A 16,902-nucleotide genomic window follows, 5' to 3' on the forward strand; every position below is an offset into this window, starting at 1 on the left:
GTGTGGACTTCAGTTCATCTTTCAATCACCCACGTGGGCTCCTAAAAACCAATGAGGAGATGGCACATGGGTATATGCTCCTATAAACAAATGAGGAGATGGGAGAGGCGGGACTTGCAGCACGTTAAGCATCACAAATAGAACCAAGTTCTATTTTAGCACCTGGCTACGCAGACGCTTGTTGACGCGCGCGAGCAATGATCGAATAACATGTATGTGTCAATTTATTTTGCATCGCTCAAGCACACAACGCAAGCGCTGACCATACCATACCGTTTGAGTGGTAAGGCGAAAACAACCAACTGTAGATGAAAGTCAAGTGAAGTAGGAGGGAGAAGTGCATCTGTGACAGCCGAAAGTCGGACACTAATGTGGATTTCCAACAGCAAGGCTCAATAAGATCAACATGGCAGTGTTGCCATTGTTTATAAAAGTTTTCTTTATAATGTCGAAATGAACATGGCTCCAACTCCCATATCACTGGCTCACAAACTGAAATCATACTTGTGTACACTCAATCAGTGAGAGTGAGCATCAAATATCACATTCCTTTGTACATATCCACTGTATACGTGAATTATGGCAAAGTTGGTTCCTGTTTTAGTCATACCTTTGGACACATTCGTGTGTGTCAAACAAAAACACCCTAATGATTGGTTGGCAATAGAGCCTACCACAATGCAGGTGATGGCTGCAGGATGAAATTGGTAAAGAGCAACTGCAGAAACTTGCTGTCGACTGCAGTCAAAACTTCATGACTTTTGATCACATGATTGTTGTAAAGTTCATGCAGTCGACATGTAGGTGCAAGTCAAAAAAAAAATTACCCCATAATGCAACAAACTTTGAAAGGTGGTAACCAATGATGGTCACTGACTTGACAATGGTCACTGACTCACAAAACTGAGTCTTATTTCAATGTGGTCCTTGCTATCCGGGATCCTTGGGATGTCCAAACTCTGACGTTACCCCATTGAAGTTAAACATTTTAAAAGGTTAAGGTTAGGGTAGGGGTAGGGGTTAAGATTTAGGGTTTAGGGTAGGGACGTCCCAAGGATACCAAATAGGAATAACAATTTCACTGGTCGTCTTAGAAGAAAAATTATGTTTGAAAACTGGTTATTGTTTATTTTTTATAAAAAGTACTAATGATGGTTGTACTGTTGCTTCATTAGTTGTATGCATGTGCTTACTGTGACTGTCACCCATATTGACTAGATAGCTGCAGTAGGAAGCACCCATGGAAAATGACAGAGGCCTCTAGTGGCCAAAAGCTCGTATTAGCATGGGTAGCGCCATTGAGAGCTTCCAACATTTTAATGTAGTCAACTGGGTGGGACTTCCAACTTCATTGGCTGATCAAGGAAAACTAAAGTCCAGAATAATGAAGTTCAGAATAGTAAAGCTTAGATGCAGCATTTTTAATAGGACATTTATTACTTCAGATACATACAAGTGGCAACAATTTTCAGGGCAAATATTTTGCTCTCACACTATATCCAATTCCATGGTGGTAAGGGTGAATTAGGCTACACTTTAGTGCACCATACAAACACTATATTAATAATAACCCACATACAATGTGTAGACATGGTAGACAATATAAAGAATAATGTTGAACCTAGTTATTTTATATTTGACATAAAGAGTAACTTTTCTCCATACAAATGCAGTAAAGGCTAATCACAGAATAATGTGTAAATGTCAACTGTGTAAATGAGGATGTTTAAAGTGAGTATTTATTGCAAGTTTTTTAGTTAATGTGGGTGCACTATTACAGTAGATGCATGGATACCTTACATTACGTACAGTGTAAAGCTACATAAAATGCACAGAGGAGAATAACATAAAATGTCTGGAGACAAGCTATAAGTTATGTAGAATCAAAGTGCACAGGGATTTGGCCAGAATTTGGATGTTGACACATTCTCTAGGCAAAATTTTGAACGTTTAGCAAATACAGACATGAGGAGTCAAGCCTGGATTTGAACTGATTCTCAATTGTTAGGCATTCAAACTGGGAATAAAAATGTTTGGGGAATTGACTGCCCGTGTAGTTTAGCCACAACATACAAAGTGTACATATTCATGCATTTTTTCACATATATGACATGAGCTTGACATAACCTTCCAGTACTATTCAGTTAACATTCATTTATGGAAATCTGTGTAGCCTAGCTACATTCTAGTTTAATGAAAATATATTGGTATCAATCATGATCAACAACATAGAGAGATACATGTTATTTATGACAAAACCATTGATAGCTCTTATTACCTGTGAAACATTATAAAACTTATTCAGAATAATCATTATTTTATAAAATATAATTTACTGTAAAGAGACCATTATGGCATGCAGATTACAGTTTATATTGCTTTGAACAAAATATATTAACTAGCATTTCATAGAATGTCCATATCAAACTCTATTTGATGTGAACAGTTATTTTCCTATTGCATGAATGAGATGAGGGCAGGCCCCTAATGGCAGGTAATTCAAGAAAGAAGATGAGTAGGGAGCCAGTAAATTGCAATAAACTTTAGTGAACTATTAACAGAATATATTCTGTTAACTATTCTGTTAATAGTTCACTAAAGTTTATTGCAACGTACTAGCTGTCTTCTCCCTATTGCATGAATAAAATGATTTTATAACAGTCAATAGAAAACCGTTCAGTAGATGCACATGCTTTTCACATAATCTGATGTTACTTATATGTTTTTATTTGTACTATATCTGCACCTCCCATTATATTTCCCATGTAGCATAAATTCATGTTAAATAGAGTAAGTAGTGATGTTGCAAAGTGATTTGACACATACTAATCATGGTGATATGTTTTGTCATTACACATTAATTGATTCAATCAGAGACATCAGAAGATATCATGCATTTCCTGTTTGTTAGTACTCACTCTTCAAAAGTGGTTAGCTAACCTAACAGGCATTTAGTCACATGGCTTAGATGATTTGCTTTTCTCCATGGGCCCGATTCCGACCCGAGTTAACCTTGCTTAAATTGAACATAATTCCCTTTTTATGCACTTTTCCCTCTATGCATATTCTGACCTTAAACTTAACCATGAGAATAGCATGCTATTCACCTGCAATTCGTTGGGGGTGGAGATCTAAGAAATTAAGGTGTGGCAGAGGTGTGTCTACAGATATGCCATATTCTGATTTTGACTTAATTCCTTCATAATTCCACCACCTTTACGCACGAGGACACCATGAATAAGGTCGAGCGAACCTTTCGGTTCCAAGAGGAAAAAGCATCTACTTTATTTTTTTCTGATAGAAATAACAGCATTCGCCATGCACTGTAATTTACAACTTGATAAGAGCTATTGATAACAGCTAGGTAAATGAGTAATCCATTTTTGATAAGGGAATTGTAAATATAAATGACACTTGTGTTAGGTCTATTTTACCTTATAATTGCTGGAGACGTGAAACCAGTCATATGGCAGCAAACTGAAGCATATGAACATTTCCCACAGTAAAGTTGATGAAATACTGTGCCATTATGCAGAATTTAAATTGTACAGTCTTTTTTAACTTGCAGGGATGGGCACTCTCGAATGTCTTGACTACCATGACTTTCTCTGTTTCCTATTTCTATCATGTTAAATATTAGCCACTATCAGTATCGACCGCCAGTAGGCCTAATAACAACACATATTCAATGAACAATTTACTTTTAGTTCCCTTTAGTTGGTATAGCCTTCATTATCATTCCATTTACTTACATTGTTTTGTTTACCTTCATTTGTTTCCTCTGTAAATGCCGTCACGGCTGTGTGGTTGTTGCTGAGGATCATTAGTAACAGTTGATAATATAAAAGACACAATTCAATCATTACGGAGTGAAGCGCAGACCAAGCTGTAATAGTTTGAACCCCATGCATGGCGCAATACTTGGTCGTGTCATCACACAGTTCCATGGTTAGTGCAGGCAATAGATGAGAGGATAGAACACTGTTGTACACTATTCTCCCTGTTATAATTCTATGTACACTAATCTTCCAACATTACCATGGGTTGAAGAACTGAATGTGGCAATTTTCAGAATGAATTAAATCACCATTTTCTTTTGTGCGTAAAGTTTCTCTAAACCTGTTTTTTATGATTCATAAATACTTTCCTAAACCCAAATAATCTGCAAGATCAGAGTATTTTTATATCTAACATCTACCAATTGCTGTTTTCTTTCATTGATCCCTAATATTTTGAACCCGTTCTCTCGAGTCTGTCGACAAAATTAAAACTAAAAGGTGCACCGTATTTAAAGGGATGGCTTAAGATAAGTGTACTGAAAACAATATTGAATGAAGATTCCATGAGAAAATCTGTTGGCTAGCAAGTGGGAGGGTTTTCAGAGGTTGAATGAAATTTATTCAGAGTGTGCAGGGTAGCCACACCTGCAGAGCGCGTTATGCGACTAAATAAGGTAAGTCTGAATACAAAATACTAAGAAATGCGTCGGAAAGACGTGTGTAGGAAAGGCGTAAATTCCTAAGTTGGAATCGGGGCCCCATAAGAACAGAACAGACTCATGAATGGTCTCAGAGATTCTGACTGGATTAGTCTATTTGGCACTGAGATCCACTACTAGGTGCTGGTAGGCCAGGGTGTTGCCTTTGAAGCTGGCTGCCAGCAGGATGTCTTTGTTGTCCACTGACACCAAGCTGAAGGCCCGGGGTGCTCTCATGTTGAGCTCCTGGAAGGGCTGGAAGCGCTGGGTAAGGTCGTCCCACAAGTAAACTCGAGAGAAGGAGAAATCACTCCCTAAGAGGAGATACTGGCGTGGGCCCACGGTGAATGGATACACAGCCATAGAGCCACGTGAGGGCAGGGTCTGAATCTCAACATAGCGCTGCCCCTCCCAGCGTAGAATCTTGGAGTCGCCAATGAAGCGTGTGAGGCAGAGGTAGAGAACTTTGCGCACCCAGAAATGCTTGACCATCTGCACATCAGCAGTCTCAGTGATTTGGGAATGAAAGGCAAACTGGCGCAGGCTGCGGTTCCACTGGTAAACCACTGGGGGCTGGGAGGCACTGGAGAGAATGAGACGCTGCTTCCCCTCCACATCTAGGAACTCCACATGGGTGTCACGATGCCAGGGATGAAGGGATTGGTGGGAGTAGAAACCGTTGCTGCTCCAGCGGTATATGCTCGTAGAGCCTGCCTTGGAACTGTCTGCCACTGCAAAGTACCACTCATCATCCAGCTGGAAGGTCTCAACAAAGTTGGGTTTCCTCACACGTGTGGTGTCAATGTCCTGGATCTTCACAAATCGCTGTGGGTCCTCTTCCCACCTGAAAAGAAGGTGTCAATCAGGTCAGCCATCCCTAAATCATCATTGCAAACATCTAACCTTAAGTAGATATCCACAGACTTCCAGTCATTGAGCTAACGCTAGTTAGCATTGGCTCGCGAAACTACCTCTAACTTCCGTACTGGACATAGAAACATAAAAATGGTATCCACGAGTTCATCTGACTCTGAGAAAGTAGATAAAGGGCCTCATTGCCAAAATCTCGAAGTATCCGTTTAACACAATTTGTGGCTAAGAAAAGGAACAAGTCAATGACACTGTATTGCTTATAGGAATTTGAATAAGTCTCACTTGTAGATGTGGGATCCTCCAAAAAGTTGAGCCACAACCATGTAAAGAGTGTTGTTTATTACCACAGGCTTGCAGTAGACAGCGGAGCGAGCTAGGAGAAACACAGAAGCAGAAAGTAGCAGGTTTAGCTGACTTCAGTATCCTCTGTGTACTTAAAGAAGTAGTTTTCTCCAAGATACAATGTAAATTCCCTTGGTCTATAATTAAGTGATAATAGTTGAATGCATTGACTGTCTTCTGGCATGAATACTTATTTTTAGAAGGCATGAGTCTTGTAAGAAACGTACATGTTATATTATGGTACATCCGGAAGACCATTTCCACATGATCCCATACAAACAGTGTGCAGAACCCAGTATCAGGCTGGGCGAAGGCCACAAACTGATCGTCGTTGAATTCATAGGACTCCACTGACACAGACTGGAAGGGGAAAGTTTCATAAACTGCAAAGTCTACAGGGGAAAAGAGAGATGAAGATTATCAACCTGTAAAATAAGTGCCCTGATGTCCTGTGAAATTAATTATTTTTTAAATAATTGGGGACAAACCTGCGCTGATACAGTTGAAGTCTCGTGGGGTGAGATCATGGATTCTGCGGCCTTGGAACTCAAATGGGCTGGCACAGTAGATTGCAGGGACAGAGGTGTTGGTCTTCTCCATCCAGTCCACAAGCCACTTGATTTTACAGTCACAGCGGAAAGAGTTACCCCGCAGGTCTCTGGGTAACACATAGAAAAATATAATTATGGTCCACCCATGACACAGTTCTTAGAAAACTATCTGTAGTAAGGATTCTCAGTAGCACTTTAAATTACAGCACTTCATAACGTGGGTAATAACATGGTAATAGTATGTTAATACTAATAAGTTATAGTTACTTGTTTTAAAAACATAAAATCACAAGATGAAACCAATGATGATAAGGATACCATGTTCCCTTTTGAAAATATATGTACTTACAAGTCTGTCAGAATGTCAAAATATTTGAAGAGTTCTCGTGGAAGGAGCTGCAGGTTATTATTTGACAGAGAACTACAAAAAACAGATATTAATTTTAAAGACCGTTAATAATGTCATAACATGTCCATGCAATTCATAACTAGTATTCTTCCATTGATATTTACAGAGAAATAGGCAGAAGATATACTCACAGGTGAGTCAAGGATTTAAGCCCTCTGAAGGTGTGCTTTGACAGGGCTTGGATGTCATTGTTCTCTATAAATCTGATGGGCATACAGAGAGAGAGAGGATCACTCAATATACTGTGTCACACATACATGGAGTATACCAAACATTAAGAACACGCCTCCCTTTTGTTCTCAGAACAGCCTCGATTTGTCTGGACATAGACTCTACAAGGTGTCAAATGCGTTCCACAGGGATGCTGACCGATGTTGACGCCAATGCTTCCCACAGTTGTCAAGTTGGTTGGATGTCATTTGGGTGGTGGACCATTTTTGATACACACGGGAAACTGTTGAACGTGGGAAAAACAGCAGCGTTGCAGTTCTTGACAAAGCCAGTGTGCCTGGCACCTTCTACCGGTTCAAAGGCATTTAAATATTGTGTTTTGCTCTCTGAATGGCACACACACACAATTCATGTCTCAATTGTCTCAAGGCTTAAAAATCCTTATTTAACCTATCTCCTCCCCTTCAAATAGTAACATCAATAAGGGATCATAGCTTTCACCTAGATTCACCTGTTCAGTCTATGTCATGGAAAGAGCAGGTGTTCTTAATGTTTGTATACTCAGTGTAGATAGTAGACTTCTGAAAAAATGCAAGCAATCATGACAATCAAGATCAACACAGTGAATGAATGATTCAGACAGACAGCTTTTATTAATAGTGGCATCTCAATTAATGTGTATTCTTATGATAAAAACATGCTTTCTGGTAGAACTCAGGGTCATTTGCCAATATAATACCATCAAGGTAATTTGAATACATTGCCATGTCAATCATGCATAATACACAGCCTTCTTTTTCATATTCAGAGTGTAACATTGGTCTTACTGAACCTTTTATCATAATTGTGTCTCTGTCTGTCCCTCATTTATTTATTTAACTAAAAAGATTGTTACCAAGGGGACCATGTCCTGCTTCCTGAATCTTAAGCAGCTATAATGGGAATGGACCTGGGCCTGGCTGTTGGCTGGAATGTCTGCAGTAAGAGCAGCACTGACCTTGAGGATAAGCCAAGTGTTGAAGAAGAGGGGGGAGGGGATCTAGGAACAGCCATTTACTGGCTGCGGTGAAAAGGGTTCAAAACAAACAAGCCATCATGCCCCCACTCACATTTTTCTAATGAAGTTAACGTAGCAGGTGTATGTTTTGGATATACTTAAAATTGAGAATTGACAGTTGGCAAAAGAGCCCCGTCATCAGATACTTAGTAGGGTGCCTCTACATGGGTTCAGTAATGAATATAAATATTGCCTGAGCCCTGTATCAAAGTTCAGGTGACAATTGACTACAAGTGCATTCTCTGTATTCATTCTGGATCTGTGAAGCATCCCAGAGCTACACAGTGTGAGCTCAGCCAGCCTGCATTCTGTCTCCTATATTGAGCAGCACTGAATATGAAGATATGAGTTCATTAGCATTCACAGTGAGGAGCCACCTTGGGTAGAGCTGGCAGGGCGATGCAGAGCACTGGGGCTGAGCTGCAGCCAGAGCCACACAATCATTTTATGGAGCCTAATGCATTGCTTCCGTGGAAAGCAGCAAATATGATGGTATCAGCAACCTCATATTTCCTGGGGCCCAACTTCTCATCAATTAACAAAATGGTATGCTCAGCTTCATCAGGCCCCACAAAGACAGTAAGGCTCTATGGTAGGAGGAAGATCAATATCCAATGTTATTTAAGCGATCCTTGTCTGGCTGAGAACTGGATCTTTCATTGTAACACCACTACCCCCTCCTCTCAGATAGAACGATTGTTGGGGGTATATCTGTGGTTGAATAAGGGCACAAAGTATGACACTTACAAGTACTGCAGGTGTGACAGACCTGCGAAGGCATCATCAGCCACAACAGTGAAGGTGTTGGAGTTCAGCAGACTGCAGAGAGGGAGAGAAAGAGAGAGAAGGTTTATAACACACTGGAATGAAATCTGTTTCACTTTCCATTTCAAATGTTTGACTTAATAAAATCTCCAGAAAAATACTGCTGGAGAGGTAAAAAAACATGTTAATCAATACCGGCTACTGTAAATGTGTATTTATTTACACAGGATTACACATGGACACAAGTAGTGTACAAAACATCTCCTCCAGTAACAAATAAATCACCTGAATGGTTGTGGAGTGGAAATAGGAAGAGCTATTCAATTTCAAGGAACAGATCAACTGTTCAATATAGTATAGGTCAGCTTTAAAGGCCCAGTGCAGTCAAAAACCTAATTTCCCTGTGTTTTATATATATTTAAACGCTATGTGGTTGGAATAATACTGTGACATTTTTAAAATGATGATAATGCCATTTTACAGTAAGAGCTATTTGAAAATACCTCCTGAAATGTCAGCCTGTTTTGGTGGGATGGAGTTTTGTCCTGCCTGGTGACATCACCAGGTGATTAATTAGTTAATAGACCAATAAGAAAGAGAGTTCCACACCTCTTTGCCAAAAAGCTAGTTTTCAGTTTTCCCCTCCCCACTCAGACCATTCCCAGACAGTCCTAGCGAAATTCTTGCTTGAGAAAATTGCTCTTTGCTAAGAAGCTATTTTTGTTTCCTTATTTACCATTTTAATTGAAAACAATCACAGTAAGGTACTTAATTGTTACCCAGAAATGATTTGATATTGAGATAAAAACAGCTGCATTGGGCCTTTTAATATGAGCTCAAAACCACAAAATGTGAAAACACACACACGCAAACACACAAACACACACACTCCATTGAATCTGCGTAGACAGATAAGCCATTGTTTAAATAGAAGAGAACTGAAGGGAGTCAGTCATTGGCGATGACACTGATACAGAGCCACTTTACTTTCACTACTGCCATGTCACCACTGTTTTCAATAACAGTTTATTTCAAGAGATTTATAGTGCTTGTATTGTCTAACAAATGTTACTTCACGACTTGTGCTTTTTATCTAGTTATCTGTATGTGTATGTTTATCCCTCAAACTTACTACATGTATTATCTTGATTTTGGTCTCCAAAACAACGGGCGAGATTGGTCGAGCTGATGTTTTGTTGTTGTATAGAAGATGATGTCTTGGAGAGAACATGTTTAGCATTTTCATTTGAACCCAAACCACAGAAGTAAAGTTGAGACTGTTTGCTCTAATTCCTCTACCTCAGACAGGAAGGGAGAGAATAGGATGATGGGATATGCATGAATACTCACAGAAACTGCAGAAGGTGCAGGTGGGAGAAGGCTCCCTCTGGGATTGTAGTGAAGGCTGCATTCACCATCGTCCTGAGGAGTACAGACAATCAACGTATCAGCATTCAGGCTCCATCAATTAACATTGAGTCTATTTCATAATCCTTATCCAACCCCTGTTGTGCGAAAGGGCTTGTTGCTCCATGCTTAAAGTGGATGTATGCTGCCAGTCAGCCACAGAGGTTTGTGAATTCTGTATGTTTATTAGCATAACTGTTGGTTAAAAGTTGAAAGGGAAAAATAAGAATCGTTAGGCCCTGATGGATGGTGGTACTGCATCACACCTAATCAATATAAGGGGGTGGGGCCTGCATGGGAATGTTCTCCTCGGTCCCCAGGCATAGTCAATTTATTGACAGAACTGAACATGCAGCATGGGATGTTTTACCAAGAGCTCCCGTGGCTCAATCTGTCTTACTATTTGAATTTCAAGAAGGGCAAAATCTTTTAAAACTAGGACACAGTTTCCTTATTCACAGGTTCATGTGTTCATCACTTTAAAATGAGGCCACCTCCACCTTGCAGTGCTTGTGCTCTTCAATTCCCCAAACTCTTTAAATACAAGAACATAATGCTCAATTACAGAAAGATAATACATTCAGAGTCAATATAGATAAAAATGTAAGTAAACCCAAGATTCTTGTATAAGTAAAATGTATGCAGATAGAGTATGCTATCTACTACGTTATTGGCTTTCCATTTACTGAGTGCGCACTATCTATCTAACCTTCGTACGGTTACTATTCCTTGGAGGACACGCAGGTCTTTTGCTGTGAGATGTGAATCTATTGTAAGTGTCTCTCCCAGGAGGGCTATGGCACATCCCATTGCTCTACTCCAATCAATGTAGTCTCATTTCTGCCAGCTCCCCCTGACTTCTGTCCAAGAATGAGGAGAGACTGAGGCACAGTGCCCATTTGTTATCTTTTATTAGCATTTGTGAACATTATCTTTTCTTTCTCATAATGTCTCTTTAAAATCTTTCAGACACATGTTCTTGAGGAGCACAAACACTGTCTTTCTCTCTTGAGAAACGTAGTATAATATAAAATAATCTGAAACCGTTTAAAAAAGTTGTAGACATGAAGTATAAGCTTTTGGTAACCAGAGTAGACACTGCAGAATATATTGTAAAAGTGTAGCCTATGTTTGCGTGATGTAATGTCACCTGTAAAAACCATGCATGACATCACAGTCTTCATGTACATTATCAACAGCTGGTTTTATCATTTTGGAATGAAATGTAAGGAATAGACCAAAAATCTGAAAGAGTATACATGAACAGACACACACAGAGTGATCAGTGTTGTACTCACAGGGAGATGATCCCAGGGGGAAAGCTCTTGGGGATAGTCTTGGTATCCACACAGAAGGCACTGTCTTTGGTGCAGGAGCAGGTGGTAGGACAGCGGGGGATTTTGGGGACCCTCTTGGCCCCGGTCTCCCCCACCAGGCAGAGAAGCAGACATAGGCCGGCCAACAGCTTCAGCCATCCCGGGACCCTTCTCGATCCGGTATTCAGCATATTTCGTCTACGGATGGACAGAGGCAAAGGGACTGGTGAAAAAGACTGCTGAGCCTCAAGAAGTTGTATTTCCCCTTCAAAAAAGAACAAGATAAAATCTCTGTTTACCTTGTAGCAGCAGCAGCCGCAGCAGTAGAAGTGATGTTGCTGAGCTATCGAACGACTGTGAAGAGTTTGGGAGAGAGAGAGACAGAGAGAGAGAGAGAGAGGGCAGTCGGATGGTATCTTCACTGAATGTGTGTGTGTGCTCTGCAGCTTCCCTGGATGTGTGTGTTCTCCCTAGAGCTGCTGTCAGAGTGCAGAATGCGGGAGCGAGGCTGCAATTCCCCGCACTAGGACCTGTACGCAGCACCACTGACTCTGAATTATTTACTATCGTACACAGAAGACTTAAAAATATGACCAGGGAGGCAGCCAGACAGGGGAGAGGAGGAACAAGGCAGTGTCAGGCCTGGCAGGCTGGGAGGGAATGGAAGGGCGAGGGGGTTCTGGGGTCTTTACACTGCCTCAGACTCTCTCTCTCTCTCTCTCTCTCTCTCTCTCTCTCTCTCTCTCTCTCTCTCTCTCTCTCTCTCTCTCTCTCTCTCTCTCTCTCTCTCTCTCTCTCTCTCTCTCTCTCTCTCTCTCTCTCTCTCTCTCTCTCTCTCTCTCTCTCAATTCAATTCAATTCAAGGGGCTTTATTGGCATGGGAAACATGTGTTAACTCTCTCTCTCTCTCTCTCTCTCTCTCTCTCTCTCTCTCTCTCTGAGCCTGTTATCATCCTGTTATCGGGAGTGGAGTTATGGAGACAATGCGGGAAATACCACTTTTAACATTTAAATGAGTGGAGATAGGCAAGGAAGAAAGCCTCACAAAAAAATAAAGGAAAGAGGAGGCAAAGGAAATGATAATAGATATTAGGATAGGAGAGAAGAGAACAATCTCTTAGATAACATCCACAAGGACAGCAGAGTACTGAGAATCACTGCAGTAGCTACCGCATATCAGAGCTAAGCTGCTGGCCTCATTTCAAACTTTACAGTATACAGACACCAATGTATCAATATGTTCTGGTACTCAACTAGTAATAGTAATACACTTTTTGAAACAATAATATACCAAGTTATATTTTTATATTAAACATTGTATTTGTATAAGTAATTTACTACATATCCCATGAATCAGTAATTGCCAGTAACAACATATATTACCTCTTCTTTTTTATTTACATTTAGGCCAATGGTGTACACATAGGCAGATCTGGAGGATGATTCAGAGCATGAACAACCCAGATTAGATCCTATAGAATTCCATTGAATCCTATATACAGTGCCTTCACAAAGTATTCAGACCCCTTGACTTTTTCCACATTTTGTTACATTACAGCCTTATTCTAAAATATGTATATTTTTAATCCTCAGCAATCTACACACAATACCCCATAATGACAAAGTGAGAACAGGTATTCAGACATTTTTGCTAAATTATGAAAAAAAATAATATATATATATATATTTATTTACATAAGTATTCAGACCCTTTGCTATGAGAATCTAAATTGAGCTTAGGTGGATCCTGTTTCCATTGATCATCCTTTAGATGTTTCTACAACTTGATTGGAGTCCACCTGTGGTAAATTCAATTGAAAGTATATGATTTAGGAAGGCACAAAACCGTCTATATAAGGTCTCACAGTTGACAGTACATGTCAGAGCAAAAACCAAACCATGAGTTCGAAGGAATTGTCAGTAGAGCTCCGAGACATGATTGTGTCGAGGCACAGATCTGGGGAAAGGTACCAAAAAACTTCTGCAACATTGAAGGTCCCCAAGAACACAGTGGCTTCCATCATTCTTAAATGGAAGAAGTTTGGAACCACCAAGACTCTTCCTTTAGCTGGCCGCCCGGGAAAACTGAGCAATCGGGGGAGAAGATGGGAAAACCTTCCAGAAGGACAACCATCTCTGCAGCACTCCACCAATCAGGCCTTTATGATAGAGTGGCCAGACGGAAGCCACTCCTCAGTAAAAGGCACATGACAGCCCGCTTGGAGTTTGCCAAAAGGCACCTAAAGACTCTGAGACCATGAGAAACAATATTCTCTGTTCTGATGAAAGATTGAACTCTTTGGCCTGAATTTCAAACGTCACGTCTGGAGGAAACCTGGCACCATCCCTACGGTGAAGCATGGTGGTGGCAGCATCATGCTGTGGGATGTTTTTCAGCGGCAGGGTCTGGGAGATTAGTCAGGATCGAGGCAAAGATTAACAGAGCAAAGTACAAAGAGATTCTTGATGAAAACCTACTCCAGAGCGCTCAGGACCTCAGACTTGGGGCAAAGGTTCACCTTCCTACAGGACAAAGACCCTAAGCACACAGCCAAGACAATGCAGGAGTGGCTTCGGGACAGGTCTCTGAATGTCCTTGAGTGGCCCAGCCAGAGCCCGGACTTGAACCCGATTCGAACATCTCTGGAGAGACCTGAAAATAGCTGTGCAGCAACGCTCCCCACTCAACCTGACAGAGCTTGAGAAGATTTGAATAGAAGAATGGGAGAAACTCCCCAAATAGAGGTGTGGCAATTTAGTAGCGTCATACCCAAGAAGACTCAAGGCTGTAATTGCTGCCAAAGGTGCTTCAACGAAGTACTGAGTAAGGGTCTGAATACTTATGTAAATGGGATATTTCATTTCATATAACATTTCTATAAACCTGTTTTTGCTTTGTCATTATGGGTTATTGCATGAGGGATGAGGGGAAAAAACTATTTGATCCATTTTAGGATAGTAAAACCTAACAACATGTGAAAAAAATCAAGGGGTCTGAATACTTTCCAAAGGCACTGTAATCTACAGGATATGGAAATAAAAATATGGAAAACTGAGTCGAATCCCCACAAGGAGGAGCTGTTGGCCATATAGTGGAGCTGTGTGGATCCAGAAGACAGTAGTTTGATGGCAGCCAGAGGAGGGGACATGACAAGAGTAGAGCTGCAGTGTCAGGCACAGACAGCTTTCCCACACAACAACAATGTTGTCATGAGCAGAGAGCAAGCACTTTCAGTCTGCTGCCTACTGTCTACCATTATCATGTAGCCTAGGACCCAACACTGTTTTAGTAAAAACAATGGTTTACCTTAATTTAAACAAGGAGTCACCATTGACCTTTCACAAGAGAGCCTCGCATATAAAATTCATGAGACAAAATCTAATCAAAATCATAACAATTGTAAAACTAACTAAAATACAACACAAATATTCAAGAAAAACAGTTACATTCCTCAGTACAAAGGTCCCCAATCAATATTTTAAATTACCAGAGCGGCACCAGAAAATCCAACTCAAATGTATTTTGTAGTTGGTTCCAGCAATGAGGTGCATTAAAACTAAAAGTGGATTTACCTAGTTCAGTGTAGACCCGAGGAACCTCAAGATTTCGCCAACCCTGTGAAAGGGTTTGTATCATGTTTTTATACCTGGAAGCTTGTGTAGTAAAGTTTTGTAAACAAAAAGGGAGTAATGAAGTGATCTACAGGACTTTAATGAGGACCAGCCAACCTTTTGATACAGAATGCAGTGTATTAAAACTGTAACCTGTGATAAAACGAATAGTGCTATGGTAGACGACAACCAAAGATTTATGACTAGTGGCTGCCGCAATCTGGTCAATGGTGTCACCATAGTCAAGAACTGGTAGGAAAGTTGACTGTACAATCTGCTTCCTGCTGTTTAGGGAGAGGCAAGATCTATTTCTAAAAAAGAAGCCCACTTTAAATCTTAGCTTTCTAACTAGCTCATCCGTATATATATTTATTTACATTGAATCCAAATGCCCAGATATTTATAGGCGGGAACCCGATAGATTGGGAGAACCATCCAATGAATAAATATGTAGTCCATCAGAAACATTTTTGCGATAATTAGAGAACAACATGTATTTAGTCTTGCCTACATTAAGTACAAGTTTTAAACCAACCAGGGCTTTCTGTAAGGCAACAAGGTCAGATTGCAGCTCTAAGGTAGCTTGGTCAACAGTTGGGCAAGGGCATACATAACAGTGTTGTCTGCATGCAGATTAATATTAAGTACAAATTAGACTACATTGATTGGAGTAGAGCAATGGGACATGCCATAGCCCTCCTGGGAGAAAAGTTTTAACAGATAGACTAATATTATTTATATAAATAGCAAAGAGAACAGGTTCCAAAACTGACCCCTGCGGTACACCTTTTGTAATATACAGGAAACAAGGCTTAACCATGAGAAATCACACATTGTGTCCTGTCTGACAAATAATTCTCAAACTACTTGCAAGAAGCCTGATCCAGGCCTATTTCAGTCAACCTTTGAATGTGATGGCCAACAGTATCGGAGGCCTTGGAAAGGTCTATAAATAAGACAGCACAATGATGTTATGATCTAAGCAATTTAACAAATAATCTAAAACAAGTATAGCAGCTGAAACAGTCCTATGTCCAGGTCTAAAACTGGAGTGATGCACATTAAGAACAGAGTGAGCAATGTTATTTTCTGAAAGTTGGTCAGAGATTCTTAAACTTTGGAAAGGCAAGATCATTTGGAAATTGAACAGTAGTTATCTAAATCAGAGGGGTCTTCTACTTTATGTAGGGGGAAGACGTTCCAATTTCCAGATATTAGGGATAACACCAGAAACGATTGTCAAGTAAAACATATAGGTAAATGATTCTGCAATAAGTGGGGCAGAGAGCTGCAATAAGAAGGGTCAAATGAATCAACCCCTATGGATTTGTTTACATTATTCTTTAGCAAAGCACTTGGTACATCATAGACATCAAATGGTTGAAATGAAAATAAAGTATGTGAGTCTGCTAGTGCATCATTCTCTACAATCTGTTCGGAGGTGACTAAAGGACTCCCTCTAGTGGAATGAGATGAATTTTCAGAGACTATCCTTCGAACAGGTGGCCCACCTGAAGCAAAATAGTTATTATTTAAAAGCACTACAAATGTTAATTTTGTCACGCCCTGATCTGTTTCACCTGTCCTTGTGATTGTCTCCACCCCCTCCAGGTGTCGCTTATTTTTCCTGGTGTATTCATCCCTCTGTTTCCTGTCTCTCTGTGCCAGTTCGTCTTGTATGTTCAAGTCAACCAGCATGTTTTTCCCGTGCTCCTGCTTTTCTATTCTCTTTTACTAGTCCTCCTGGTTTTGACCTTTGCCTGTTTTTCTGGACTCCATTCCCGCCTGCCTGACCATTCTGCCTTCCCTGACCTCGAGCCTGCCTGCCATTCTGTACCTCTGGAACTCTGAACTTGTTTTGACCTTTTGCCTGTCCACGACCATTCTCTTGCCTTCCCCTTTTGGATTGTTAATAAACATCT

General features: G+C 40.4%; 1 protein-coding gene across 2 annotated transcripts; it reads right to left on the reverse strand.

Moving 5' to 3' along the window:
• Positions 1-1,406: 1,406 nt before the first annotated feature.
• On the reverse strand, positions 1,407-11,961 carry lgi3 (leucine-rich repeat LGI family, member 3). Of its 2 annotated transcripts, XM_071353198.1 has the most exons (10): positions 11,668-11,961; positions 11,351-11,566; positions 9,996-10,067; positions 8,628-8,699; positions 6,784-6,855; positions 6,593-6,664; positions 6,181-6,350; positions 5,920-6,084; positions 5,633-5,723; positions 1,407-5,321 (listed from the first exon to the last, which is right to left on the reverse strand). In XM_071353198.1, exons 2-10 carry the CDS (start codon positions 11,557-11,559, stop codon positions 4,592-4,594), a joined length of 1,653 nt encoding a protein of 550 aa, XP_071209299.1. In that variant the 5' UTR covers positions 11,560-11,566; positions 11,668-11,961; the 3' UTR covers positions 1,407-4,591. The 2 variants fall into 2 exon arrangements, with proteins under 2 accessions (XP_071209299.1, XP_071209300.1); XM_071353199.1 differs by lacking the exon at positions 11,668-11,961 and having other exon boundaries at positions 11,351-11,661.
• Positions 11,962-16,902: the final 4,941 nt, after the last annotated feature.

This window comes from Salvelinus alpinus, chromosome 19 (genome assembly GCF_045679555.1).
Source record: "Salvelinus alpinus chromosome 19, SLU_Salpinus.1, whole genome shotgun sequence".
NCBI lineage: Eukaryota > Metazoa > Chordata > Actinopteri > Salmoniformes > Salmonidae > Salvelinus > Salvelinus alpinus.

What these genes read in the sequence shown, in the direction of transcription:
- lgi3 (XM_071353198.1), bottom strand. Translation starts at nt 11,559, where the DNA reads ATGCTGAATACCGGATCGAGAAGGGTCCCGGGATGGCTGAAGCTGTTG. An exon ending in CTGCACCTTCTGCAGTTTCT is followed by an intron (nt 8,700 to 9,995) that starts GTGAGTATTCAT and finishes CCCTCTCTGCAG; the next exon opens with TCTGCTGAACTCCAACACCT. An exon ending in GATGTACCATAATATAACAT is followed by an intron (nt 5,724 to 5,919) that starts GTACGTTTCTTA and finishes TGTTTCTCCTAG; the next exon opens with CTCGCTCCGCTGTCTACTGC.